This window comes from Carcharodon carcharias, chromosome 14, assembly GCF_017639515.1.
Source record: "Carcharodon carcharias isolate sCarCar2 chromosome 14, sCarCar2.pri, whole genome shotgun sequence".
Lineage (NCBI taxonomy): Eukaryota > Metazoa > Chordata > Chondrichthyes > Lamniformes > Lamnidae > Carcharodon > Carcharodon carcharias.
In genome coordinates this window covers 15,489,708-15,517,050 of record NC_054480.1, presented here as the reverse complement: position 1 = coordinate 15,517,050, position 27,343 = coordinate 15,489,708, and the positions used below count along the sequence as shown (strand labels likewise).

The window sequence follows — 27,343 nt, the reverse complement described above, 5'->3', positions numbered from 1 at the left end:
AGGAGAAGAATGACTGAGATAAGGGAAGTTCACTCAATAATGACAGCTTGCATTTGTCTAGCACCTTTTTAATGTAGAAAAGCATCCCAAGACACTTTACAATGTTGTATTCATGGGGATTGAAACAAAGATGATTATATTAGAAGGAATGACCAAAAGATTGGTTGAAGAGTTAGGTTTTAAATGCGGATGGCTGGGAATTTTAGAGCAAAGAACTTAGAAAGCTGGAGTCCTTGCTGCCAATGGTGATTGAAGGGTGGGATGAGGGAGATACACATGAGCCCAGAGTTAAAGGAACAGAGAGGGTGGGGGAAGTTAGTGAGGGTGAAACTACAAGGAGAGTTGAACACACACAGGCATTGTGGTACTAAAGTAGGTCAGTAAGTACAGAGGTGATGGGTAAATGGGACTTGGGATGAAAGATGATATGGGTAACGCAGTTTTGGATAAACTGCAGTTTATGGAGTGTGAAGGAAAATAGGCGGATCAGGAGAGGACTGACATGGTCTAGTCCGCAGGTGGCAAAAGCGTGGACATAGATTTCAGCAGCAGGTGTTCAATTGTGCATTTCTGAATGGATCCTTTGTAGCCAGTTCTTTCACTATTACCCTCACTTTCCATTATGTACACGTTGAACAATTGGTTCGAATAGCACCCATACCTTATGTACCTTTCTCCTATGATGCCTGAAGTTGTAGGTAAATGGGGCTCCTCAGACAAGAAATCTTCCTTAAATAATAAATTCCTCTATAAGGAAGATTTCTTCTTGTCCACAGCATAAACGTGGGGGCATAAATATCTCTGATTACAAACACATTCTAAATGAGCACATATCACAGTTTGAGTAATAAATAGCTTCAGAAGAAATCTTTCTGCTCTGTCTTTACAGGAAGGATGTGATCACACTGAAAGAGAGCACTAAGGAGAGTTATGGGAATGTTGCCAGGAATGGAGAATTTTAGCTATTAGTTATATGAAAAGCAACAAAACAGCAAGTAATTGATGTACTAAAGTAACTAGTGCGAAATGCCACGTGCTGTTTGTTGGGGAGTATAAATGTTGGATTTCGGTGAAACCATAAGCATAGAAACATAGATGATTAATGGCGCAGGAGGAGGCCATTTGGCCCATCATGTCCATGCTGGCCAACAAAGATCAATTCAACCGAATTCTCGTTTCCAGTTCTTAGTCTGTAGTCCTTAGGTTAAGACACTTCAGGTGCAAATCTAAATTCCTTTTTTAATGTGATGAGGGTTTCTACATCTACCACCCTTTCAGGCAGTGAGTTCCAGATCCCCACCATTACCCTCTGGGCGAAAAGAATTTTTCATCCGCTCTCCTCCAATCCTTCTATCGATTATTTTAAATATAAGCCCCCCTTGTTATTGAACCCACTGCTAAGGGAAATATGCCCTTCCTGCCAACGCTATCCAGGTCACTCATCATTTAATACACCTCAATTAAATCTCCCCTTGATGTCCTCTCCATTCCTGGCAACTTTCTCTTAAATGCTCTCTTTCCATGTGATCACATTCTTCCCATAAAGACAGAGCAGAAAGATTTCTTCTGAAGATATTTATTACTCAAACTGTTACATGTGTTCTTTTAGAATGTGTTTGTAATCAGAGATATTTATTCCCTCATGTTTATGCTGTGGTCAAGAAAAAGCCCTTCCTAAAGAAGAATTTAGTGTTTAAGGGAGATTTCCTATGTGCGTGATGTCTCATAAAATCATAAATATTTATTTTGGCTGACTATCCAGTGCAGTAGTGAGGGAGGGATGTATTGTCGGAGGTGCTGCCCTTTGGATAAGGCATGAAACCAATGCCCTGTCTACTCTATCAGGTGGCCTTGAAAGATTCTATGGCATTGGAGATCTCCTGGTGATCTGACTGATATTTACTGCTAAACCAACATTATCAAGAGATTATTTGTTAATTAGCTTAATGTTGTTTGTGAAAGATGCTAGATAAATGCACAATCATTTCCTTTCTTTGTAAATTAATTTGCGGTTTTGCTATATATAGCTCATAAAGGGAATGCCCCCTGCTTGTCACTGAATTGTTCCATTAATCTGTTTTCATTTCGAGGGGAACTAATTGTACAGCTTAAAGGAATATTTGAAGGGCGTGGGAGCAGAGTGCTTCTGCACCCTCAGAGATCCTGGTCATGACCATGCTAAGTGAAGGCTCAGCCATGAGTAACTAACAGGAGTCGGTGACTGTTTTCATGTATTGCATCGGGGGGCGGGGGGGTTGCGGGGGGTTTGGGGGGGAGGTGGGGGGCGCAGGGGCAATAGAATGGTGATAATATTACCGGACTAGTAATTCAGAGACCCAGAGGAATGCTCCAGAGGCATGAGTTCAAATTTAAATTCAATTAATAAATCTGGGATAAAATGCTGATCATGAGACTATCAGATTGTTGTAAAAAGCCATCTGGTTCACTAATGTCCTTCAAGAGAGGAAATCTGCCATCTTTACCCAGCCTGGCCAACAGGTGACTCCAAATGCACAGTAATGTGGTTGACTTAACTGCCTTCTGGAATGGCGTAACAAGCCAACTGGTGGTATCAAACGGTTACAGAAAAACCACTGTGAATGTACCTACACCACTTGGGCTGCATTGGTTCAAGAAGTTGGCTCATTATCACCTTCTCTAGGGCAACTGTGAGTGATTAACAAATGCTGACCTTGCCTGTGGTGCTCCCATCCCCAAAAGTAATTTTTTAAAAAAATGCAAGTATTTCTTTTTAAGCACTTTACGTAGCACCTTTCACGACCCTAGCATGTCGCAAATCACTTCATAACCAATGAAGCACTTTTAAAGTACAGTCACGTATGTAACTTGGCAGCCACTTTAAGGAGAGCAATGTGATAACATCTAGATAATTTACTAAATATTATAAAAAAAATTATAATAAATACAGGCTGAGTCACTAGAAAGAACTCAACTTTTCTTCAAAATAGTGCAATGGGATCTTTTACACCCACGGGAGAGGGCAGACAAGGCCTTAATTTTAATGTCTTATTCAGAAGGTGGCATCTCAGACACCGCTAATGCAAGCCTGGATTCTGTGCTCACACTGGGTGGCTGGATGACTTACAAATGCAAGAACATTTTATAAAAGCAATTTTAAGATGCGATGTTTAAGCAAGATGGTTACTCACCCTTCACAAAAAGCAGTTGTTAATAATTCCACTTTCCGCTTTCATGCCTTGTCTGCAGGATGGTGATGTTGTTGCTCCTGAGCTAACTCCACTGAAGCCCGATTGGAATGCTGACAGCAGTGACAGCGATGACTCCGATGCCAAAGATGATCCCCGGTTCCATGGTCATGCCAATAGTGACAAGGCCAAGATGCAGCTTTTCAAGTAGAGAGAGTGAGAATTTCCTGTGAATTCCAAGGGATTTGTTATATTCCAATAATGGAGTTGCATTGATGTAGGATCACTTGGACAGCTCAGGATGTTTTGGTGCTTTTAAAACCATTGTTTGGCTCCGAATATTTTCTCATTTAACTGAAGAAAAGTAACCTTCATGCAAATAAATCTAAATCTAAATGCCTTCAAGGCCGTTCGGTTAAGGAGGAATGTTTGGTTTGATAAAACCAATGCTTCAGCGAGCAATTGCTTGCCCATTATAATAGGCATCAACCGCAAGAAATGGAAATTTTTTTTTCCATTTCGCTTAACATGTCATAGCTGGTTTCCATGGGAACGTTGCTGAGGGGCCTTTGATGGGATTCACTCCTAAAATTGAAGCATTTTTCCTGCCAGTTATTTGCTATTTCTTTGGTTTCTTTCTGGTTAAATAGTGCTCGGAGGGAGCAATGAAGTTTCCATTGCTAAGACAGAATGTAGCATTGTGAAAGGAGGGGAGTTGCCTGTTTCTCATCAATGTGCAAATCTAAGGATTATGTGACCTAGTGTCTTCTGCCCACAGAAATGTGCGCGTTTAAGGTCGTAAGAAGCTTTTGTCATAGGTTTGGTTGCCTTTACATCATTGAACAAATAGGCAGAAGAGTGTTGGACATGGCATCCTGCAACTATATATTATTGCTTATCTGAGGAAGTATAGCTAGTGTTATCGACGTTGTGAATGCTTAATATGTTATCTTGTCAATGTTCAATTTAAAGTATTTTAATACAAAATTAATGCCCAACTTTAGTCAACTGGAGCCTTGGGGAAATTAGATGAAGCCAGTAATGGTGCCTCTTCCTGCACAATTAAAGCGAGGCTGATTGTGGTTTGGGTTCCTAATGTAATTGCCTTGTTAGTATCTGATTGGTGAACATTGCCGTGGGAGGTCAGTGGTCAGTATATGGCCCAGTGATGAAGATCCAGGTCATTGCACTGAATATAATCCAGGGTTGCTAGGAGCTGCATTATTCTGGCAAGTATTTCTATTGCCAAGGTTAGGATCACATTTGTACATTTAGTTATTGTAGGTATTGTACCACTCGGATTACCCAGGACAAATGACATTCCTGGTTTGACCAGTAACCTTTTTCAGGGGTTTGAAGCTGCATTTTGCTTTGACTGGAATTCCTTCTGGACTTTACAGGTGGAATCACCTGACGTTTACAGTGATTTATGACTTGGAGTTTTTTTGAGATAAGCTTAAGATGAGAAGCTTCTGTTGCACTGTAGAAGCCAGTGGACTGAACATGTAGCTTTGAGATACTTACACATATATGTAGGGTGAATAAGTGTGTAAGCTTTTTTAAAAATTCAGATCAGTAAAACTTGTCAAAAACTCCTCATTTCCCCCTTCCCATATTCTCTTGTCCCTTGACGTTCAGCCGTCTCGGAAGTAACTTCTGTGCATTTAAATTAAGCCAACGTTTCTCAACTCCACTGCAGAACAGCATTGATTTCTGATTTGGGAAATTGGTGTAATGCATTAGCCAAATGAGGCTTAAGTATTGTTTGAGAACTCCAAGCTGGTGTAGGAAAGCATCCTCAACTCCCAAAACCTTCCTCTAGAGACCTGAATAGGAACACATTGTTCCAGTCTAATGTCAATCCACAATTTATCATTCCTAGCCCTGAAGTATAAGATCCTATCACATACAAATCTTTATTCCAAATGTGGAGATTTTTCATGTAAGAGCTACCTCTCATCACAAAGACCTTTTCCCCATGGGCATTAAAAGAGAATGTGACCAGACACCAAGTATTTTTAAGGAATGATGAATATTTTTATACCCCAAAGTCTTGGGTGTTTACTGACCCTGGGAGTAAATAGAAAGTATGCATTTCGGTTTTAACAATTGTACTGTGATGTGCTTTCATGTACAGTATACCTGTATCTGCACACACTGAATCTAATTTTCAATATAGTCCTTCCTCTTCCTGATTTGTGTAAAATTTTAGCCATGTACACACACAATGGTGGGAATTTTAAAGAAGTTATAAATAATGTTGGTAACAGAATTCAGTAACTCCACAACTACAAGGAAAATAAACCTGTGGGCCTTTGTCCTAAATTCATTAGATTAGGGACAAAGGGTATAATTTGTTAAGACACTGAACTGCCTGCTGTCTGTTTCTAAGGGGGCGTGTGCATGATACAGAACCAGCTAGAATTATTCCCCACACCATCTTCCTTTTGTTTTCTTGCTTTGTTGCCAAGTGGGAGAAGGGAGAAAGTGTTCTGGTTGAACAGCTCAAGCATATTCTATGCAGTTTAATGATACCAGACCAGGCTTGTAGACCATGCCAGATCAATTGATAAGAATTTGACAGGCAGCTTGTTCCTAATGAATAAACTGAAACTTAGACCAACTTGGTCTAACTCCACTGCGTACTGTTCCAAGACGACACACAATCATAAGAACATAGGAGCAGGAGTAGGCCATTCAGCCCATCAAGCCTGCTCTGCTATTCAATATGATCATGGCTGATCATCCACTTCAATGTCTTTTTCCCACATTATCTCTGCATCTCTTTATGTGATTAGTATTTCAAAATCTGTCAATCTCTGCTTTAAATATACTCGATGACTGAGCTTCCACAGTCCTCAGGGGTAGAGCATTCCAAAGATTCACAACCCTCTGAGTTAAAGAAATTTCTCCTCACCTTGGTCCTAAGTGGCCTCCCCCTTATTTTGAAATTGTGTCACCTGGCTCTAGACTCCCCAGCTAGGTGAAACATCTTACCTGCATCTACCCTGTCTATTCCTTCTAAATATTTTGTAAGTTATGTGTGCAGCGTACATGTAACTGCACACATTAAATCTAATTTTCAATATGGCGCCTCCTCTTTTCCTGGTTTGAACGTTTAGCCATGTGTACAGACAATAGTGGGGATTTTCAATTCAGTACCATCAGTATCACAATCAGATTTAGCTTGCTAATAAGCAAGTAGTATGGAGCATTTGGGCAGAGGTTCCCTTATCTCCTTCCATTAATGTCTCTTAGGTGGCTTTCGATATACTAAATAAATGCAGGTTGTTGTATGGAAGCAAGACATGCCCTCTCAGGGCAAACACATTTGCAAAAACCAGTTGAATCCTGGCATCGCCCAGAGGCAGTGAGGGAGGTCCAGGAGTGGATGGCATAGCTACCCTTGGCACAAGGGTTAATGTGGGTGGACGTGGTGTTTGGGAGGGAGTTCTGGCTGTAACTGTTCCATTTACTCTCTGTACATAATTATATTAGAATATATTCAGGAATAGTATAATGCATAAATAATTCACTATAATGCCAGAAAGACAATGTTTGTTATTGACCTCTCCATGGACAGCTAAGTGCCATGTTCCAGGTGCTGAATTGTTATTTTTGTTCCTCCATTTTATTGGAGACGAGGATAATAATAAAAGTGACCTGACTGTTGACCACATGATGCTGTCAGCCTGAGAAATATCTCCTTCAAGCCAGGTCATGTAATTAGCTAGTTTCTAATTTTTTAGTATACAGTTTAACTCACAGTCATTCATTTTTTTTTATGTCCCTCATTATTTTTAGGGATGGTTAAAAGTTCTAGAATATTAGTTAGCTAATCATATTTTTACAAATACTTCTAAATGCTGTACTTGGGACCAATTGTGTTCTGATCAGGTATTTTACAAACTAGGAGTTAAAATAGCCATTTTGCAATTTTGTATAACGTAGTCTGTTTAATTATACAGCAATAAAGGGGAAAAGTTGAAAATAAAATCTATCCTTTGCAGAAGTATTAGACTTGATATCTTGAATTTGTTGGCTTTCATAAAGAGTTATCCACTTGGTACCGTTTTCTATACTCTTTAGAAATTCTTCTTTTTTGAATCTTTATCAGCTGCAATGGTATTCGAATGCCTACCAGAATTCTTATCTCCTAAAAACTCTCTCTTGCCTAAGCATGGTTTCTTTCCCCTAACTTATTCATTCTTTTGTTGTGCTGTGTCTCAGGGTGACCATCATTGGCCACTCTATACTGTGATCGTTGTCTTGCATTGAAATGTTAAGCCTGTGTTATGACACTGCACTTTGTAAAGGCTGAGTTATTTAAAATCCCAGAGGGAAACTTTAAACAACTGTCATAACCTATATTTTCAATTGGTATGTTTGAAGTTGCAGCTCTAAATTCAGGACTAAGACCACCAATTCTCGAGAGGTTATTAAATGAGACATTTATTAATTTACAACAAATTAAACATGTAAACATGGCTATAAATTACTACTGTCATAACTTTTAACAAATTCCCCAATTGATCCCAACTAACGCAACAGTAGCCAATAGACTGAAGCAGACACCAGGCAAAGTATTTTCACCTTACGAATTCAAAATGAGGTAGCTTTCAATTTGGTTCCTTTGCAGACACTTGTAGGCTTACAGCTGCTTAGATATTACATGCCTCTGACCTGCACGCACAAACTCCTCTCAAGTTATACCTAGCCTTCCCTTTCGAATGCAAATTGTTATTATATCACCAGGCCCTTTGAACCCCTTTCATAGTACCAATTTTATTGGTAATATAAACATCGCTTGGTGTCTCCTAGCTAGGTGCAAGATTTCACTCCCACTCTTGAATGCTCTGTTTAAAAATGCAAATTGCCCTCATGTTTATCTAATTACCATTTCAAACCTACTTCTTTCTATGCACTAATGCACCTAGACTAGCTGGCTTTAATCCAATTAACACACACAGACTAAACCTCTATTTAAAAAATAATAATTTCCAATAACATTATATATATTAATATCTCTTCCTGACAGCCTGGATCTGGTCAGTTTTGATGAATGGGGAAGGCGTTGTGACCAGCAAGAAATGGTTTAGTGCACTGGAAAGCGATCCAAGGGTTAAGATCACATTTACCTGGAGTCTGCTTGAGGAGCCATTTTAAATTCTCACCTCAGGCAGTGTCCCAAGTGACAGTGACCATGGGGCAGCTCTCATTTCTGCCCTAAGTTCCTCACTAGATATAAACCCCTGAGAAGGACCAGGGACAACCTTCTCAGGGCAGTTAGGAATTGGCCATGAACGCTTCCTTAAGAATACGTTATCAGTATGATGGTGGAAACGGGCAATCCGCGGGGAAAAGGTTTGGTGTGATTTATTACCCCCGGCAAAGATGAACAATAAAAATGGAAAATCCAGTTTAAATCATTCAGAAGATTGTTAACATTCTGATTCTAAATATGGAAATTTTCATCAGGTTTTGCCTGTTTCAATTAACCCAGTTTAAATGGGTTGAACATTTCTCTTTGGCATCATCAGTTAGAAAATACCGTTTGCAGCACTGGTGTACAAATGGTTAATGCCATTTCCTCTAAACAGAGGCGCTAATGTGGTTAAAATTAACAGCTTATTGCCTCTGTTAAGGACTGGGACAGAGAAATGTAACACGTGTTAGGCGTTGCCCGTTGATGATGGGGACTTTCAGGCTGTTTTGATAAATTGATCCTTTCAAGCATTTTGTGTCACATTTGGTGGAAGGAAGAGTAATTGAGTAAAAATACTTGAAGCCCTTTTGATGTGCTGAATACCTTGCGTTTAATAATACCAGAAGATGGTCCTGAGTTGGCAGAGGGACTGTGACCCATAAATAAGTAAGACCTGTGTCCAAATCACACGAGTTATGTTGGTACGTCATAGGTTAAATGTGAATTTTACATTATTCCTGGTACTTAATCATTTTATTCCTCTGAGTCCAGGTGGTGAGTGTTACTGGCCTGTTTAACCTTGGAGAAAGTGTAAGGTGAGCTTCACAGCAACACCTTGATCAATGGTTGATGTTTGGACTTGTCATCCTCAACAAAAGATTATGATGTTCAAACTTGCTTAATGAATAACCCCAAGGGGAGTTCATTTCAACATTTCATTTCCCTGTACGATCAGACCTTGCAGTGGTGTTACAGAATTTGCAAGATCACCTGACTCTGGCACTCTGGGCACAGGATTAACTTTACATCTCTATGAGAGGGACTGCCATACTCTAATGTATGTAAATTTAACAGTTATGATGAATAGGGCATTGCCCGCCACTTTTAGTATAAACAGTACACTCCAGGACTGGTGTGAGACATATTCTACATGCACCAGCCTTTGGAAGTGTTCCAGTTACAATACATTAGGACCTCATGTCTTGGATTGAAAGTTGTGGAAAAGAATCCTGCAGTAGTGCTGAGTGAGTGATAGCGAGAATCTAGATCTAATCTGCAGTTCATGGCATAGGAAACTTGCACTTTATGTGCTTTATGGGGAATAAAACAAAATGGTTGCCAGCCTATTGAGTGATTTCATTCCTTCAGAGCATTTGACTCTTGAATACAAGAACTTGTTGGGAAGGTGTTATGAGGAACACACCTAAGGCCTTTAATGCACTTTACATGCGTTGCAATGGGTTGGGGCCTCCCTATTCTGCTGAATGTATTTATGCAGAATCCTTTTTGCTACAAAAACCTGTGATAATTTCTGATTCCAGCCTGACGAGGAGCCTCTGTCCTTTTTCTGAAAGTGAGCCTGCTATGAAATCTCATTTGTTGATAGTTCTGATCTTCTAGCAAGAGGTGGAGAATCTGTTCTGGGAGCGGGGAGGTCATATTACGTAGAAAGTACAGCACAGAAACAGGCCATTCTGCCCAACTTGTCTGTGCTGGTGTTTATGCTGCACAAACCTCCAACCTCACTCACTCTCAGCTTATCCATCTATTCCTTTTCCCTTGTCCTTTGTTTTTAGCATTCTCTTCTACTCACTTCAGTGCCTCCATATGGTGGAGAGTTCCACATTCTCACCACTCTCTGGGTAGAGAAGTTTCTGTGTTATTCCCTTTGGCCCTTGGAGACTGTCTTTTACACTCATGGCCCCTGGTTTTTGGCTTCCCCCACATATGGATGGTAGGGAGGGAATTTCAACCAAATATAAAAGTGGGATTTGGGTCAGGCGAGAGCCGAAGAAAACCTGTTTCTGGAGCCAAATGTGTCAATTTCCTGTATTCAGGATTCTAACTTGAACTGCTCTTGGCCTGGTTTGCTGAGTGCCAAGAAACCCAGCAGCTTCCCTGTGGTGAGGACTTGGTGGATTGGGAGGTAATGGTGGATTCGGGAGGTAACTGCCTTGACACCTACCTCCTGGATCCAGGTACCTACCTGAGAAACCCCCACTGATATTTTACCCACTGCCTGCCACTGGGTCTTCAATCATACCTTTCCCCCTGTACCCTCTTTTCCCCCTCCCCATCAATCAACACCCCCGCCCCACCCCCAGTATCAGCATTCACTGCACACCCCAGGATCAGCACTCCCCCTCCTCTCGTCCCTTCTCCTTTCTCCCCCCTTCCCCCATGCTCAGTTGGACCCTGCAATTGTGCAGTGATTATATTCATTGAGTGTAACTTGATACTGGGGTGAGGCCAGCTAGCAGGCACCTACTACTGAGCAAGTAAACTTCAGATCTGCGCTGCAGCACATGCGCACACGTGTTAATTGACATTTGGTCATATTAAGTATCTATTCTGAAGTGACGAAACTAGACAGTTTTCAGTTTGGCAATGATGTCTTGTTCTGAGTCTGTCAGTGCAGGAAGCAGGGTGGCCTCTTACTTAATCAAAAATTATAACAGTAAACCCACTACAATGTTTTGGAAAGTTGTATTATTTTACATTCTTTGAATATTTTAACCATATGCTAACTCTTGTTTTCCTTAGCCAATAGTTTGCTAACTGTTTCCATTGTATCCCTCTAAAACCAACTTTATTTTGAAACAAGGTCATTAGCTGAAGGCGTGTGGTCCTTGTTAATGTACTAATCCAATTTCCAGAGACACAACAGCACAGAGCTAGATTTCCTCCTTAAAGCAGTGGGGCTCTGGGCTTGACTTGGAGACCACTGGAAGCAAAGTTACGACTGGGGAGAGTAGCACATGGATATCATGGGTTAGGGAGTGCTGCTCCCCCGACACTTCTATATAATGTAGAAAGGGAGAGTATGATACTCTTCTAATTCTGCTCCAGAAGTGTGCCTCCATCCAAACTGACTATCCTCTTCCTCATTTCAATTAGAATCCAGCTATAAGCGAATAATGGATGCTTAATGACAAGTGACTTGGAGAGGCAGCACTTGTAAATGTATTTTTGTGACCCATTTTTAGCAGGATTCCTGTAGGCTGGGTGATGTGAATTGAAAGTGACAATACTGTACATTGCTGCCAACAGGGATTCCCATCTATGCACTTAGCTACACCGTGCCTTTTATTATAAAACCTGTTCATTCTGGTCAGATTTTGTGAAATGATAGACTCTGGCATGTTTTCTGTGTTGTAAAGTGTGCAGTTGGCTAATAAATGATGTTCTTACACATGGTGGCTCTCTGATTAATTATGGGACTTTCCATGTTGGAAAGTGCAATCCAATTACAGTAAACTCTGTGAGTCAAATCTCAGGGGAATCACCTTGAAATTCAGGTTAAGCAGAGCGTTGTGATGTCACGGACATCAGCGAAAGTGTAACTAACTGCTCGTCGTACTACTCATTTATTTGAAAAAGGCTAGCTTTCCTCTTTACAGCAAGGTTTTCCACTTACTCTATCAACTTCACCTTCTCTCTGATCGACAATACTTTGGTTTCGCCACACTTGCACACTTTGGCTCGCCCAGTGTTTCCATATTTGAGTGTTCTGAGGTCTAACCACTCCGATCTGATTGGTTGGCGTGGTCACATGACTTCTGGTGGAAGAGGCTGGTTCAATTGCGCTGCCAAAGCAGCCCGTTTGCGAAGGATTTTGGCATTATTTTTCTTGACCCCTGAAACCTGATTGACTGCTGTGGAATTTTGGCTAATCACAGGCATTGTTCTATGGCATTTGCTAGTCTGCCAGTGGGAGTGTTTGACAATGTACAAGCATACAAGGTGTGAGCAGGAGCAGGTCATTCGACCCCTCAAGTCTGCTGCTCCATTCAAAAATATGGCTGATCTGATTGTGGCTTCAACCCCACATTCCACCTAAACACGATAACCTTTGAGACTCCCTTGTTAGCCAAGAATCTATCTACCTTTGCCTTAAAAAATATTCAATGACCCTGCCTCCACCACTCTCCATGTAAGAGAGTTCCAAAGATTCATAAACCTCAGAGAAAAAAAATTCCCATCTCCATCTTAAATGGGAGACCCCTTACTTTTAAACTGTCTCCTCCTACGTTTAGTCACTCTCTTGCAAGGAGAGCCACAATCGACACCAGCGGAATTTCGTGTCATCCAAGTTTGACTTATCAAGATTTCACTATGGAAAGTGAATTTTTTAACGTATTTGCATAACATGCAACAATTTAACGTGGATTTTAAAAATAGCTGCCCTTCTATTCAGAGGCTGAGAGTTAAGAGGGGATTGAACACATTTTTCAGAATTTGAAGCCCAAGGAATAATTTGGGAGAGCATTGGGTACCCTTTCATTGGTAATTATGATAGTATCCAGATTGTCCAAATGTCTATAGGAATTAAAAGATTAATCCCCATGATGTTGCTGTGAGCATCCAGGAAAATGAAATAATGGTATTAAAAAAGATTCATTTCCTTTGGATCATTAAAACACATTTGCAATTGCCCCCCCCTCCAGGCCCCTAGTCATTAAGTATCCATTATTCACTTTTTTAATTCATCATAAAAATATAATAATCGGCAAGTCAGGCAGCGTCTGAGGAGAGAGGAGCGGAGTTAACGGGTAAGATGTTTGTGGAGGAGTTGGGATGGTCAGGTCAAGAAATTTCTCCATTTGCCAGACCTGTCATCTTTAGAAAAGGCCCCCGCCTGCCATATTTTCATTTCAAGGAAACAGGGCGGGACAGAGTTGGACCTGCCACCTGAAGAGGCAGGTCCAAAGTGGCAATGGAGGTGGGCAGTTTGTGAGGCTGGCAGGCTAGAACATCTACCGCCATTTACTTGGACATTGACTCGGTTGTAATGATGAATGTCAGGCCCCTTAAACCCTCTCCTTCATGCCCCCATGTATCCTCCATAGCCACTCATCCAGTACCCACTATGGGCAGACTGCAGGCGCCAAGTATTTGAAAAGGAGATGAAAAACATAAAGCTGCTAACAATCTAATTGAGCTGTCAATCAAACACATCATACTGAAGAAAACTTAAGAGCCATTCAAAAAAGGTAAATCCCTTCAAGTATTTAATCTTGTAAAAACAAACATATATTCAGTAACCACATCAAAGATAGTTACTCCTTTAACCACTTGAAACACAGTCAAACTGTCTACACAACAACCCGCACCTCCATCCCCTGCTTGCTGAGATAAGATGTTCACAAGTTTTTTGAAAATCAGCCAAGCATTCATAATGGCCTCAGCTGTCAAAACAAGCCCTTGCAAATGCAAACAATGAAACTTGTTGAACCTGCAAAAACAGATAGCTATTTTGTTTTCTCATTTGTTCATTGGTGTCATCATCTTCCCAGGAGGTTGACTGTCACGGATCTCCACCTCTACCCTGTGCTGCCCTTTCACCTTCCACTTAAGTCACCAGATGGCTTGTCAATCAAAGCAGCCTTTCACTGGAGAGATCCAGGAACCAAGCAGAAGATACTGGAGTGCTGATAATAGAGGGAACAAGATGTGCTTTAAGTTAGGCACAGGTGCAGCAGTTTCAGCTCTTTCTGATGCTGAATTGTGATTGGAGAACAATACTCTTCAGCCATCATGTGAAAAACTACATGACCAGGAGGCCATAAAGAATATATATATATATATATACATATATAGTATAGAAGTCAAGATCATAGGGCAACTGATTGCGACCCTTCAATATAGAGAGAGAAAAATCACTGAAACCTTACTCAGGATAATCTTTGTTATCCGACACTCTGGAAATGGGATGTGCCGGCTCATCAAATAAGCTGGTTAACTGTGATGTAAGGTGACTTCTGTGTTTTCATTCAATGAGAAAGCTCCCAGATGATCACCTGTGTATTGAGGTCTCACAAGAGGTGTGGGAGTGCGCGAATTGATTAAGCGGTGCTGAGGGGAGACGGTGCTGCAAGCAGTGGAGGCTGAGACTGGAGCTAGGAGAGGCTGCTCGTAACTATCAGCAGTGAGTTTGACATCTCCAATCAAAAAAACAGACCCGACAGCCCCAACTCCAGAATTCTGGTTAGTAGAGTGCTGGACAACAGAACCAGAGCTGTTCACTCTTAAGCACGAAAGCCTGTGCCAACTTGCATCTGACTTGCAGGTAGAGGAACTGGAAAGCTGAGAAGATCAGTCTAAAATTTTCAGAGCTGAATTTCAACAGCTTTTCACAGGACTAGGAAAACTGAAGACAGTGTGCCATGTAACTCTACATCCTGAAATGAAGCCAGTGTCTGTTTACGCCCAGAACAGATCCTCATCCACTCTTGCCAAAGGTAAAGAAGGAAATTGACTCTATATTGAAGCAAGGGGTTATTTCACCTGTGACAGAAGCAACAAGCTGATGCCCAGGGATGGTCCCAGTGCCAAAACCCAATGGAACCATCAGAATTTGGGTAGATCTTACACAACTGAACACAGCAGTTGAACGTGAAGTTCATCCTACATCGTTTGTGGATGAGAGCAGAATTGGGAAAGAGTTCAATGTTCACTAAGTTAGATGCAAATAGTGTTTTTTGGCAACTATCCCTTGATGAAGATTTTAAATTGCTCATCACCTTCGTTACTCCGTTTGGGAAGTTTTGTTTCAACACTTTACGTTTCGGCATTACATCAGCGCCTGAAATCTTCCTGTCCTAGGAGGACTGGATGGGGTCGCATGTCACATGGATGAAGTCCTGATACATGGAACCACTCAAACAGAACAGGACACTAGAGTGCGAGCTGTGCTGCAATGCCTACAGGAAGCAGGACTTTCACTCAACAACAAATGTGAATTCTCGTAGCCAATTGTTGGATTACTTGGGCATATTGTGGATGCATCTGGTGTCCGGATCGGTTGATCCACGGAAGACGGGCAATCAAGGAGTTTCCAACCCCTCACAACCTGACAGCTCCAAAGATTCATGGGTATAGTAAACCAGTTTGGAAAGTTCTTGCCCAATCTAACTGTGAACCACCACATCCGCTGTTAAGACAAGACATGGTGCTGGGAGGAAGCACAACAGAGTTTTTGGAGAAAATCAAAGAAATGCTGATATCACCTGATATTTTAGCTCACTGCCCCAGAGCTACCCACTATCATTGCTGCAGGTGCACCTTCTACAGGATTGAGAGCTGCACTCTTTCAGATACAGGCAGATGGAAAGTGTAAACTAGTTTACTATGCATCCTGTTCACTGACAGAGAATGAACAGAGGATATACAGTGAAAGAGAAAGAAGCATTAGCTGCCACATGGGCTTGTGAAAAGTTTGCAGATTATATTCTTGGTCTCCACTTCAAGATAGAGACAGATGACAAACCCTTAATAACACTCTTAAACTCTAAGGAATTAGCAAAAATGTCATTCAGATGAGGATGATGAGGTTTGATGCAAAGACAGGAAAACAGCAGATGCTTTGTCCTGTATCCTAGTAGCAAGTCCTGACAAGGTGCTGCATTCCTTGTTGAAGAGGAATTTGCATCGATAATGACCAAAAGTCTCCCAGCAACTGGGAGTGACTGAACAAAATCAAAGTTGCACATAAATCTGATGATAAATGTGCTCAGGTCAAAGAGTATTGTGCCAAAGGGTGTCCAGCACACATGCCACACAATCCTATTCTCAGACAGTACTATGATCAGAGAGGACACCTCAGTGTAGTTGATGTTTTACTCATCTATGACAAGAGAGTGGTCATTCCAGGAGTTCTGAGGCTCGATTTAAATTTTTTTTTATTCATTCTCGGGATGTGGGTTTCGCTGGCTGGGTCAGCATTTATTGCCCATCCCTAGTTGCCCTTTGACAAGGTGGTGGCGAGCTGCCTTGAATCGCTGCACTCCATGTGGTGTAGATACACCCACAGTTCTGTTAGGAAGGGAGTTCCAAGTTTATGACCCAGCGACAGTGAAGGAACGGCGATGTATTTCCAAGTCAGGATGGTGAGTGACTTGGAGGGGAACTTCCAGGTGGTGGCACTCCCATCAATTTGCTGCCCTTGTCCTTCTACATAGTATTGGCTGTGGGTTTGGAAAGTGCTGCCTAAGGAGCCTTGATGAATTCCTACAGTGCATCTTGCAGATTGTACACACTACTGCTACTGTACATCAGTGGTAGAGGGAGTGAATGTTTGTGGATGTGATGCCAATCAAGCGGGCTGCTTTGTCCTGGGTGGTGTCCAGCTTCTTGAGTGTTGTGGGAGTTGCACTCATCCAGGCAAGTGGAGAGTATTCCATCACACTCCTGACTTGTGCCTTGTAGATGGTGGACAGGCTTTGGGGAGTCAGGAGGTGAGTTACTCATCGCAGGATTCCTAGTATCTGACCTGCTCTTGTAGCCGCAGTATTTATGTGGCTAGCCCAGTTCAGTTTCTGGTCAAAGGTAACCCCCAGGATGTTGATAGTGGGGGATTCAGTGATGGTAATACCTGCAATGATTGCAGCAAGGAGATTTAGGCATCACAAAATGTTGAGCCACAGCAAAATATCCTGTTTGGTGGCCAGGTCTCTCAAAGTCACTGGATATCAAACGCTATTATTTGTGCTATTCGTCGTCAGAAGACGAGAACTGTTGATGTCATCTTTCTTTCTATCAAAACCACGGAACGTCTTGAGATGGATCTCTTTGAATACAGAGGTATGATGTTCTTGATCGTATTGGACTACTACTCCAGATAAATAGAAGGTGAGCAATGGCAGATCACACTTCTGAAGCAGTGATTACATCACTGAAGGAGATAATTGCAATATATGGAATCCCACACCTTGTAATTTCAGACAACGGACTATAGTTTGCCACTGAACACTTTAAAGAGTTCATGGCATTGTCTGGACTTGGTCATACTTCCAACTCACCTTCAAGCCAATGGTAAAGCTGTAAGAGGAGTGCGCACCGTGAAAGAACAATGACATCCAACTTCCACTTCTGAACTATCGTCCAACTCTACTCCAAAACGGTTTAGCACCACGCAAACTCTGAATGGGAAGCTGACTGAGAACTCAAATTCCTACTCTCCCACACACACTCAACCCAGAGTTCCAATTGCACTGTTGGACAACGATCGGCTCCACATCGTCAACCATCTCATACCCTACTTTACATGGCACCTCAATTTGTATCAACATGTTGACAACGCAGTGTATGTTTATATCATTTTAAGGGTGAGAAATTGTCAGATCAATGTGTACTGGTTAAAACTATTTAGTCAAGTTTTCTACTTGTGATCTCTGCTGAAGGTACGATCAACCCACAGCACCATGATCTCCACCATGGGCAGGGCAAGGAGGGAAGTCCTAAACCCACAACAACTGGAACAGAGATTGAACCCCATGCTCTTGGCACCAATCTGATCCAAACCAGCCATCCAGCCAAGTGAGCCAACCAGGCCCCCGAGGAGTCTGAGTTGCTATGGCAACATCCATTTTTCCATGCATGATGTAGTCAGGAGCTAAGGATGGTGATGGAAGAGGCTCAAATTTCTTTCATCACATGGCTGACCAGAAATCTCTCCAGCTCGTACCGCCTGCCGTTGGCATGTTTTGGAAGGATTTGCAGGTTGATACTCAACCTGTCTGACCACGTTATGACTGTATCTTCCTTGGCTGTCAAGCCCTGGAGTTGGACTTGAACCCCTGAGCCTCTGGTTCAGAGGTAGGGACGCTACCCACTGTTCCACAAGACCTCCCCAAGGTTAAATAGAAGCCAAAAGTGATTGCATAGTCCTCAGAAAAGCATTGAGCTTGAATAAGATAAATGTGGCATCAATCTGCAGGATTTTTTAGAATTGGTTTTTACCCATTCTTACACAGGTGCACAACTTGCATTTGTATAGTACTTAAAATGTCCCAAAGTGCTTCACAGGGAGATATTGGGACAGCAAGGTGAAATTTCCAGAGCTTAGCCCCTAGGCAGCTGAAAGCATGGCCACTAATGGTGGAGTGACAGAACTCAGGATATAAGAGAGGCCAGTAGGACGGCAGAGACCTTGAAGGGTTTAGGGTTGGAGGAGATTAGAGTGATAGGGAAGGGTGCGGCCATGGAGGAATTTGAAAACGAGGATGAGAATTATAAAATTGAGGCATTGCTGGATCGTGAGCCATTGCAGGTGATGGGAGACCAGGACTTGGCATGAGTCTGGATACTGGCAGGAGAGTTTTGGATGAGCTCAAGTTTATGTAGGCTAGAAGATGGGAGGCTAGCCAGGAGTGCATTGGAATGGTCAAGTCTAGTTGAGGGAGTAAAGGCACGGATGAGGGCTTCAGCAGCGGATGAGCTGGCCTGGGGATGGAATCGGGCAATGTTATGTTTACTTCTTTGCAGATCTTCAAGTAGAGTTGGCAAATGAAGGTAATGTGCTATTCAGTTTGCCTATAAATGTTCTTTGCAGATCTCACATACAAGAATGAGATAGTAATTGGTAATTAGCTGTGGTCCATAAAGGACCATAGTCATCTCTTTTCATTAAAGAGACAATTGGTTATGTATAGCTTGAGGAGCACTATTCAGGATTGAGCTTAGGGCAATGCGAGGAGATAGGCCTCAATGAACTATCACAGTTAGCACAGGGATTGAAACCGCACCTTTGGATTCTACATCACATTCTCGCTATCTACTGAAGTGAGCTAAGCAATCCCCGCGACAGTGCAATAAATGACCTAATAACCTGTTTTAATATTGGTTGAGGTATAAATATTGACCATCACACCAGGAGAAGTTCCCTGCTCTTAAGTACAGCGATGGATGTTTTACACCTATGTAAGAGAGCAGATGGGGCCTCGACAGACACTTCATCAGAAAGGCACCACTTCTACAGAATTTCCTTGCAACTGTGATTACATTGAACACCCAGCAGGCCATCTGTTGGCCACAACTCAAGCTGCAAGTGTGCCCAACATGTGGTGTGTAGGCAGCATGTTTAAATTGTACCCACACCTTCTCAATAGCATCATGTTCAGTACATGCTAGCAGAAAATTCCTAGGGAGGTCTGGTGTCATACTCTTGTGAGCAATTTCTCAATTTTATATCAAAAAGGTGTACTCGTTTTAGAAACAAAAACAGAAAATGCTGGCAAAACTCAGCAGGTTGAGCAGCACCTGTGGAGAGAGAAACAGAGTTAATGTTTCAAGTCGGTATTTTGAAAAACGTAAATTTCTAAACAAGCACGGGGAAAGTAAGAATTTATCGGCACAGGAGAGGGAAAAGATTTTGAGTAAGGGCGAAGAATTTCTACTTTCTGCTAATCTCCAGTTCGTAGTTAATAGTACAAGAGTAAGGTTAAAGTAAATTAAAGTAAGTAAAGTTAAAGTAAATAAAGTGGTTTAAAAGTTTAAGGTTAATGTTGCCAATGTTAGAAAAGTGTAGCTATGAGGAGGGATTGGATGGGTTGGGGTTATTTTCTTTGGAACAAAAGGCTGAGAGATTATAAAATTATGAGGGGAATAGATAGGGTGGACAGGATAAAATTGTTTCCCTTGGTGGAGAATTCTAGAACCAGGGGACATAGATTCAAGATAAGTAGCAGAAGGTGTAGGGGGGACATGAGGAACAACTTTTTTACGCAGAGGGTAGTGGGTGTCTGGAATTTGCTGCCCAAGTTGGTGGTAGAGGCAGAAACTTTAAACTCTTTTAAAAAGTACCTGGATCTGCACCTAAAGTGCTGTAAGCTGCAGGGCTATGGGCTGGGTGCAGGGAGGTGGGATTAGAAAGGGCACCTGGTGTCCTCGGGCTGGCATGGACAAGATGGGCCGAATGGCCTCCTTCTGCGCTGTAACATTTCTATGGTGCTAAGGCATGGCAGGACAGCTCAGCCAAGTGGAATGCTCATCCTGTGGCAGGTGGGGGAGTCATGGACCCTTCTTGTGACCCAGACCAGCCCATGTGCAGGAAGTGTCACTGCACAAGCTTAAGCTCTGCTGGAGTCACTGAGGTGCATCCGTGAGGAAGAGAACGACGTGGATAGCACATTCAGAGAGGTGGTCACACCGCAAGTTAGGGGCAAGCAGGCGGATAGGGAATGAGTGACCGCCAGGCTGCCCAAGAGAAACAGGCAGGTAGTGCAGGAGTCCCACTCACTCACTGGTTTTCCATTCTGGATATGGGTGAGGCCGATGGATCCTTGGAGGAGTGCGGCAAGAACCAGGCCCGTGGCACCACAGGTGGCCCAGCTGTACAGGAGGGGAGGAAGACAAGTGGAAGGGCTGTACTGATAGGGGATTCTTTAGTTCGGGGAGCAGACAAGCATTTCTGTGGCAGTCAATGTGACTCCAGGATGATTTGTTGCCTCCCTGGTGCTAGGGTCAAGGATGTCACAGAACGGCTGCAGGACATTCTTGTGGGGGAGGGTGAAGAGCCAGAGGTCGTGGTCCACATTGGCACTAATGACATAGGTAGGAAGGGGGATGTGGTCCTCCATTGGAATTTAGGCAGTTAGGTAGAAAATGAACAAGCAGGGCCTCTAAAGTAGCAATCTCCAGATTACTTCCAGTGCCACGTGCAAGTGAGTACAGAAATAGGAAGATAAGACAGATGAATGTGTGGCTGGAATGATGGTGCAGGAGGGAGGGCTTTAGATTCCTGGGATACTGGGACTGTCTCTGGGGGAGATGGGACCTGTACAAGCCAGACAGGTTGCATCTAAACAGAGCTGGAACTGAGTTCCTTGTGGGGCGTTAATAAAATTGGGGAGTTACCGGCACAGATTGCCTTATGGGATTATGATATTGTAGCGATAATGGAGAACTGGCTTAAGGAAAGGCATTTCTGGGTGTTAAATATTCCTGGTTACAAGGTGTTCAGAAAAGATAGGAAAGGGAAAAAAGGCAGAGGGGTCTTTGGTTAAGGAGAGTATTGCAGTACTAAAGAAAGAGGATGTGTTAGACAATTCAGAGTCGATTTAGCTAGAGCTAAGGAATAAGAAGGGTGCAATTATATTTCTCGGTGTAATATTTAGACCACCAGCTAGTGGGAAAGATTAAGAGGGACAAATCTGCAAGGAAATTACAGAGAGGTGTAAACATCATAGAGTGAATGGGGGACTTGGATTACCTGCATGTAGACTGGGATAGTGGTAGTGTAAGGGGCAGTGAGGGATGAGTGTTCCTAGATTGTGTTCAGGAGAATTTCCTACAACAGTATGTGTCTAGTCCAACAAGAAAGGAGGCACTGCTAGACGTAGCTTTTGGGATTGAGGTGGGCCGAGTAGATCAAGTGACAGTGATGATTGTATCATGAGGTTTAGGATGACAGTGGACCATGACATTGGTCAATCCAGAGTAAGAATAATCAACTGGTGGAGAGTGGACTTCAATGAGGCAAGAACAGAGCTGGGCCAGATGGACTGGAACCAAAGGTTGGTGGGATAAACAATATCACAGAGTCACATAGTGCAGAAGAGGCCCTTTGGCCCATCGATTCGGCACCGACACATGAGAAACACCTGACCTACCTACCTAATCCCGTTTACCGGCACTTGGCCCATAGCCTTGAATGTTATGATGTGCCAAGTGCTCATCCAGGTACTTTTTAAAGGATGTGAGGCAAACTGCCTCCACCACCCTCCCAGACAGCACATTCCAGACCGTCACCACCCTCTGGGTAAAAAAGTCTTTCCTCACATTCCCCTCCTAAACCTCCTGCCTCTCACCTTGAGGTTATGTCCCCTCGTGACTGACCCTTCAACTAAGGGGGACAGCTGCTCCCTATCCACCCCGTCAAAGCCCCTCATAATCTTGTACACCTCGATCAGGTCGCCCCTCAGTCTTCTCTGCTCCAACGAAAACAACCCAAGTCTATCCAACCTCTCTTCATAACTTAAATGTTTCATCCCTGGCAACATGCTGGTGAATCTCCTCTGCACCCCCTCTAGTGCAATCACATCCATCCTATAATGTGGCGACCAGAGCTGCACACAGTACTCACCAATGTTCTATACAACTCCAACATGACCTTCCTACTTTTGTAATCCATGCCTCGATTGATAAAGGCAAGTGTCCCATATGACTTTTTAACCATCCCACTAACGTGCCCCTCCGCCTTCAGAGACCTATGGACACACCCGCCAAGGTTCCTTTATTCCTCAGAACTTCCTAGTGTCATGCCGTTCATTGAATACTTCTTTGTCAAATTACTCCTTCCAAAGTGTATCACCTCACACTTTTCAGGGTTAAATGCTATCTGCCACTTATCTGCCCATTTGACCATCCCGTCTATATCTTCCTGTAGCCCAAGACACTCAGCCTCACTGTTAACCACCCAGCTAATCTTTGCGTCATCCGCAAACTTACTAACCCTAACCCACACATAGTCATCTATGTCGTTTATATAAATGACAAATAATAGGGGACCCAGCACAGATCCCTGTGGTACACTACTGGACACTGGCTTCCAGTCACTAAAGCATCCTTCTGTCATCACCCTCTGCCTCCTACAACTAAACCAATTTTGAATCCACCTTATCAAATTACCCTGTATCCCATATGCATTTGCCTTCTTTATAAGGTTCCCATGTGGGACCTTGTCAAAGACTTTACTGAAATCCATAGAAACTACATCAACTGCATTACCCTCATCTACACACCTGGTCATCTCCTCAAAAAATTCAATCAAATTCAATCAAATCCCTGTGACAAAGCCATGTTGACTATCCCTGATCAAACCTTGCCTCTCCAAGTGGAGATAGATTATCTCCTTCAGAATTTTCTCCGATAGTTTCCCTACCACTGATGTGAGACTCACTGACCTGTAGTTCCCTGGCTTATCTCTACAACTGTAGCTGAACAATGGGCTACCTTCAAAGCAGAGGTGGTTTGGGCACAATCCAGATATGTTCCCTCAAAAGGGAAGGGTAGGACAAACAAATCCAGAGCCCCCTGGATGACAAAGGTGAAAGAAATTAAGTTAAAGAAGAACAAAATGTGCTTATAACTGACGTCATGTAGCAAAAAGAATTGAGAACCAAGCTGAATACAGAAGGTTCAGAAGGGATGTGAGAAAGCAGATAGGAGAAGCAAAGAGGGATTATGAAAAAATACTGGCAGCTTACATAAAAGGAAATCCCAAAGTATCCTATAAGCACATCAATAGTAAAAGGGTGGTAAAAGGAGGAATTGGGCCAATTTGGGACCAAAAATGGGATTTACACATAGGCACGGCTGAGGTGTTAAATGAATACTTTGCATCTGCCTTTACCTACGAGGTAGATGCTGCCCAGGCCATGGTGACAGAGGAGGGAACTCAGTCACTAGAAGGGTTTAAAATTGATAAGGAGGAGGTATTGGATAAACTGTTGGTAATTAAAGTTGATAAGGCACCGGGACTGGATGAGATGTATCCAAGAATATTGAAGGAAGTGAGAGTGGAAATTGCAGAGGCACTGGCAATAATCTTTCAATGTTCCCTGGATTCGGCGGAGGTGCCAGAGGACTGGAGAATTGCAAACATTACACCCTTGTTCAAAAAAGGTTGTAAAGACCTTCCCTACAATTACAGGCCAGTCAGTTTAATGTCAGTGGTGGGGAAACTTCTAGAAATAATTATTCGAGATAGAATTAATAGTCACATGGAAAAATGTGAATTGATTCAAAAGAGTCAACATAGATTTGTTAAAGGAAAATAGTGTCTAACTAACTTGCTGTAGTTTCTTGAAGAGGTAACAGAGATGGTTGATGAGGGTAAGGCCGTTGATGTGGTGCATATGGACTTCCAAAAGGCACTCGATACGGTGCCACACAACAGACTTGTGAGGAAAGCAATATGTCATAGTATGAAAGGGACAGTAGCAACTTGGATACAAAATTGGCTGTGGGATAGGAAATAGGAAGTCATGGTAAATGGGTATTTTTTGGCCTGGAAGAAGGTTTGTAATGGAGTGCCCCAGGTGTCAGTATTGGGACCCTAGCTCTTCCTGATATATATAAATCTTGGATCTTGATGTGAATGGGACAATTTCAAAGTTTTCAGATGACACAAAACTTGGGAGAATTGTAAACTGTGAGGAGGACAGTGTAAAATTTCAAAAGGACGTTGAACATTGGTGGAATGGGCAGACAAGTGGCAGATGAAGTTCAATGTGGAGAAGTGTGAGGTGATGCACTTCAATACAAAGAACATGGAGAGATAGTATAAAATAAAGGATACTATTCTAAATGGTGTGCAGGAGCAGAGAGACCTGGGTGTGTATGTACATAAGTCATTAAAGGTGGCAGGACAGGTAGAGAGAACTGTTTCTAACCCATACAGTATCCTAGGCTTCATTAATTGGGGCATAGCGTACAAGAGCAGGGAGGTTATGATGCACTTATATAGGACACTGGTTAGACCTCATCTGGAGTATTGTGTACAGTTCTGGGCATCACACTATAGGGAGGATGCAAATGCATTGGAGGCAGTGCTAAAGAGGTTTACCAGAATGGTTCCATGGATCAGACACTTCAGTTATGAGGAAAGATTGGAGAAGTTGGGATCGTTTTCCTTGGAGAGGAGGAGGCTAATACGAGTCTTGATAGTTTTCAAAATCGTGAGAGGTCTGGACAGAGTAGATAGGGAGAAAATGTTCCCGCTTGTAAACAGATCAAGAACCAAAGGGCACTGTTTTAAAGTGTTTTGCAAAAGAAGCAAATGCGAGGTGATGAAAAGCTATTTCACAAAGCGAGTAGTTAGGGTTTGGAATGCATTACCTGGAAGTGTGGTGGAGGCAGGTTCAACTGAGGCATTCATGAAGGCATTGGATGATTATTTAAATACGAACAATGTGCAGGGTTACACTGAAAAGGCAGGAGATTGGCTCTAAGTTAAAATGCTCAGGGAGCCAGTGCAGACATGATGGGCTGAATGGCCCCCTTCTACACCGTAACAATTCTGTAATTCTGTGCTTGGCATGGCCAGAGATCTGAAAATGTGCTTGGAAGGCGAAGCTTAAGTGTACTTGGAGCTCCAGGGGAAAGGAGTCTCAGAAGGCGAGATTGAAACCCTGGAGGTAGACCCTTGTTGAAGCCATACGAGTGGGAGTGACATTTAGGAAGAATTTCGAGGTGAGTTCTTCAAATGTGGAGATTGGAAACCCTCGCGAGAAAGGCAGAGTTTCAGTGAGACTAGTTGGCTCACAGTTTGACGAATGTCTGGGTGGGGGGCGGGGTGGGTTGTTGAGGAATCCATCAAATCTTCTTGGGTCGCATCTGTCATTTACTTTGGAGTGTGCTGTGTCTGACCACAGTTCACTGGTTGATTCACATGTACCACATACTCACCTTGAATATTAGAGTATAGAATTGATATTATAAGTTGTCTTATCTTTTTAAATGTGTGTGTCTGTAAAGAGATAGCTGGAATGAAGGAATAATGAATATTTGAATAATTTTCTTGTTGTATTGAGATCTATCCAGCCTTTTTGTCTGGTGTAATATAAATCATTTTCTTGTTTAATAAATATTTTATTCTTTGTGTTAAAAGTTCATCAGCAGACTCCTGGGAATTTGTTCAGTAACTTTCCTCCACGGTTTCAAAAAAAAGTTAGGATCTATCAAGCCAGGTTTCACTTCAAGATATGACTTGTCGAGAATTAACATCAGCTGGGATCGTAACAATATGAACGTATGAATTAGGAGCAAGAGTACTCTGTTCTGCCCCTCAAGGCTGCTTCGCCATTTGATAAGATCATAGCTGATCTGATTGTGTTCTCAACTCTACTCTCCTGTCTCCCGACTATACATTTTGAATCCTTTGTGAATCAAGAATCTATCTAACTCAACCTTAAGACTATTCAATGACCCAGCCTCCACTGCTCTCTGGAGAAGACAATTCCATAGACTAACAGCCCTCAGAGAAAAAAAGTCTCCTTATTTTTAAACTGCGTCCCTTAGTTCTAGTCTCTCTCACAAGGGGAAACATCCTCTTGGCATTCACCCTGTCAAGTCCCCTCAGGATCTTATGTTTCAATCAGACCTCTCAAGCTTCCAAACTCCATTAGATACAGGCCCAATCTGCCCAACCTTTTCTCATAAGATAATGCCGCCCCTCCCCCCCCCCCCCCACCGCCTCCACCCATCTCAGGTGTCAGTTGAATGAACCTTCTCTGAACTTCTTCTAATGCATTCATATCCTTTCTTAAGTAAGGAGACCAAAACTGTACACAGTGCTCTAGATATGGTACACCAATGCCCTGTATAATTATAACAAAGCTTCCCTACTTTTATACTTAATTCCCCTAGCAATAAATGGCAGCATTCCTTTTGCCTACCTGATCACTTGCTGTGGAGGAACAGTGAGCTGGAAAAGGATCCACACCTCTCTGTGATTCCACCTGAACCTGCACAAATTAACTCCAATGTGTCCCACTCTGTTTCATGTTGTCTGTACGTCCCCTGCTCACATCATTTGCAGCTGGCTCAAGGGGACAACTTCGTTACATTTGTTCGATTTTTTTTCTCTCTATCTCTGATGGTTTCTGATAATCTTCGAAAGTGTGGGGTTTGAGTTCTGCATTCTGGAGTAGGGAGTTGGGTCCCTTATCCTCCCTTTTAACCCTCAACAGCTTCAGTTGTAGAGTTCTAGAAGAGTAAGAGTCGACTTAATTGAAACCTTTAAGATCCTGAGGGGTCTTGACAGGGTGGATGTGGACAGATGTTTCCTCTTGTGGGAGAATCTAGAACTAGGAATCACTGTTTAAAAATAAGGGGTCGCTCATTTAAGACAGAGATGAGGAAAAAAATTTTCTCTCAGAGGATTGTGAGTCTTTGGAACTCTCTTCCTCAAAAGTTGGTGGAAGCAGAGTCTTTGAATATTTTTAAGGCAGAACTAGATAGATTCTTG

General features: G+C 42.6%; 1 protein-coding gene across 2 annotated transcripts in view; it reads left to right on the top strand.

Moving 5' to 3' along the window:
* samhd1 (SAM domain and HD domain 1) overlaps positions 1 to 13,957 on the top strand; it is a 65,835-nt gene extending 51,878 nt beyond the window's left edge. Inside the window, exons 16-17 of one of the 2 annotated variants that reach the window (XM_041205457.1) lie at positions 3,229 to 3,383; positions 13,890 to 13,957. In XM_041205457.1, the coding sequence (XP_041061391.1) occupies positions 3,229 to 3,378 (150 nt within the window). In that variant the 3' untranslated portion in view covers positions 3,379 to 3,383; positions 13,890 to 13,957. Of the gene's footprint in view, positions 1 to 3,228; positions 7,180 to 13,889 lie in introns of those variants that run through there. The other variant, XM_041205456.1, reaches the window with a different exon arrangement.
* Positions 13,958 to 27,343: the final 13,386 nt, after the last annotated feature.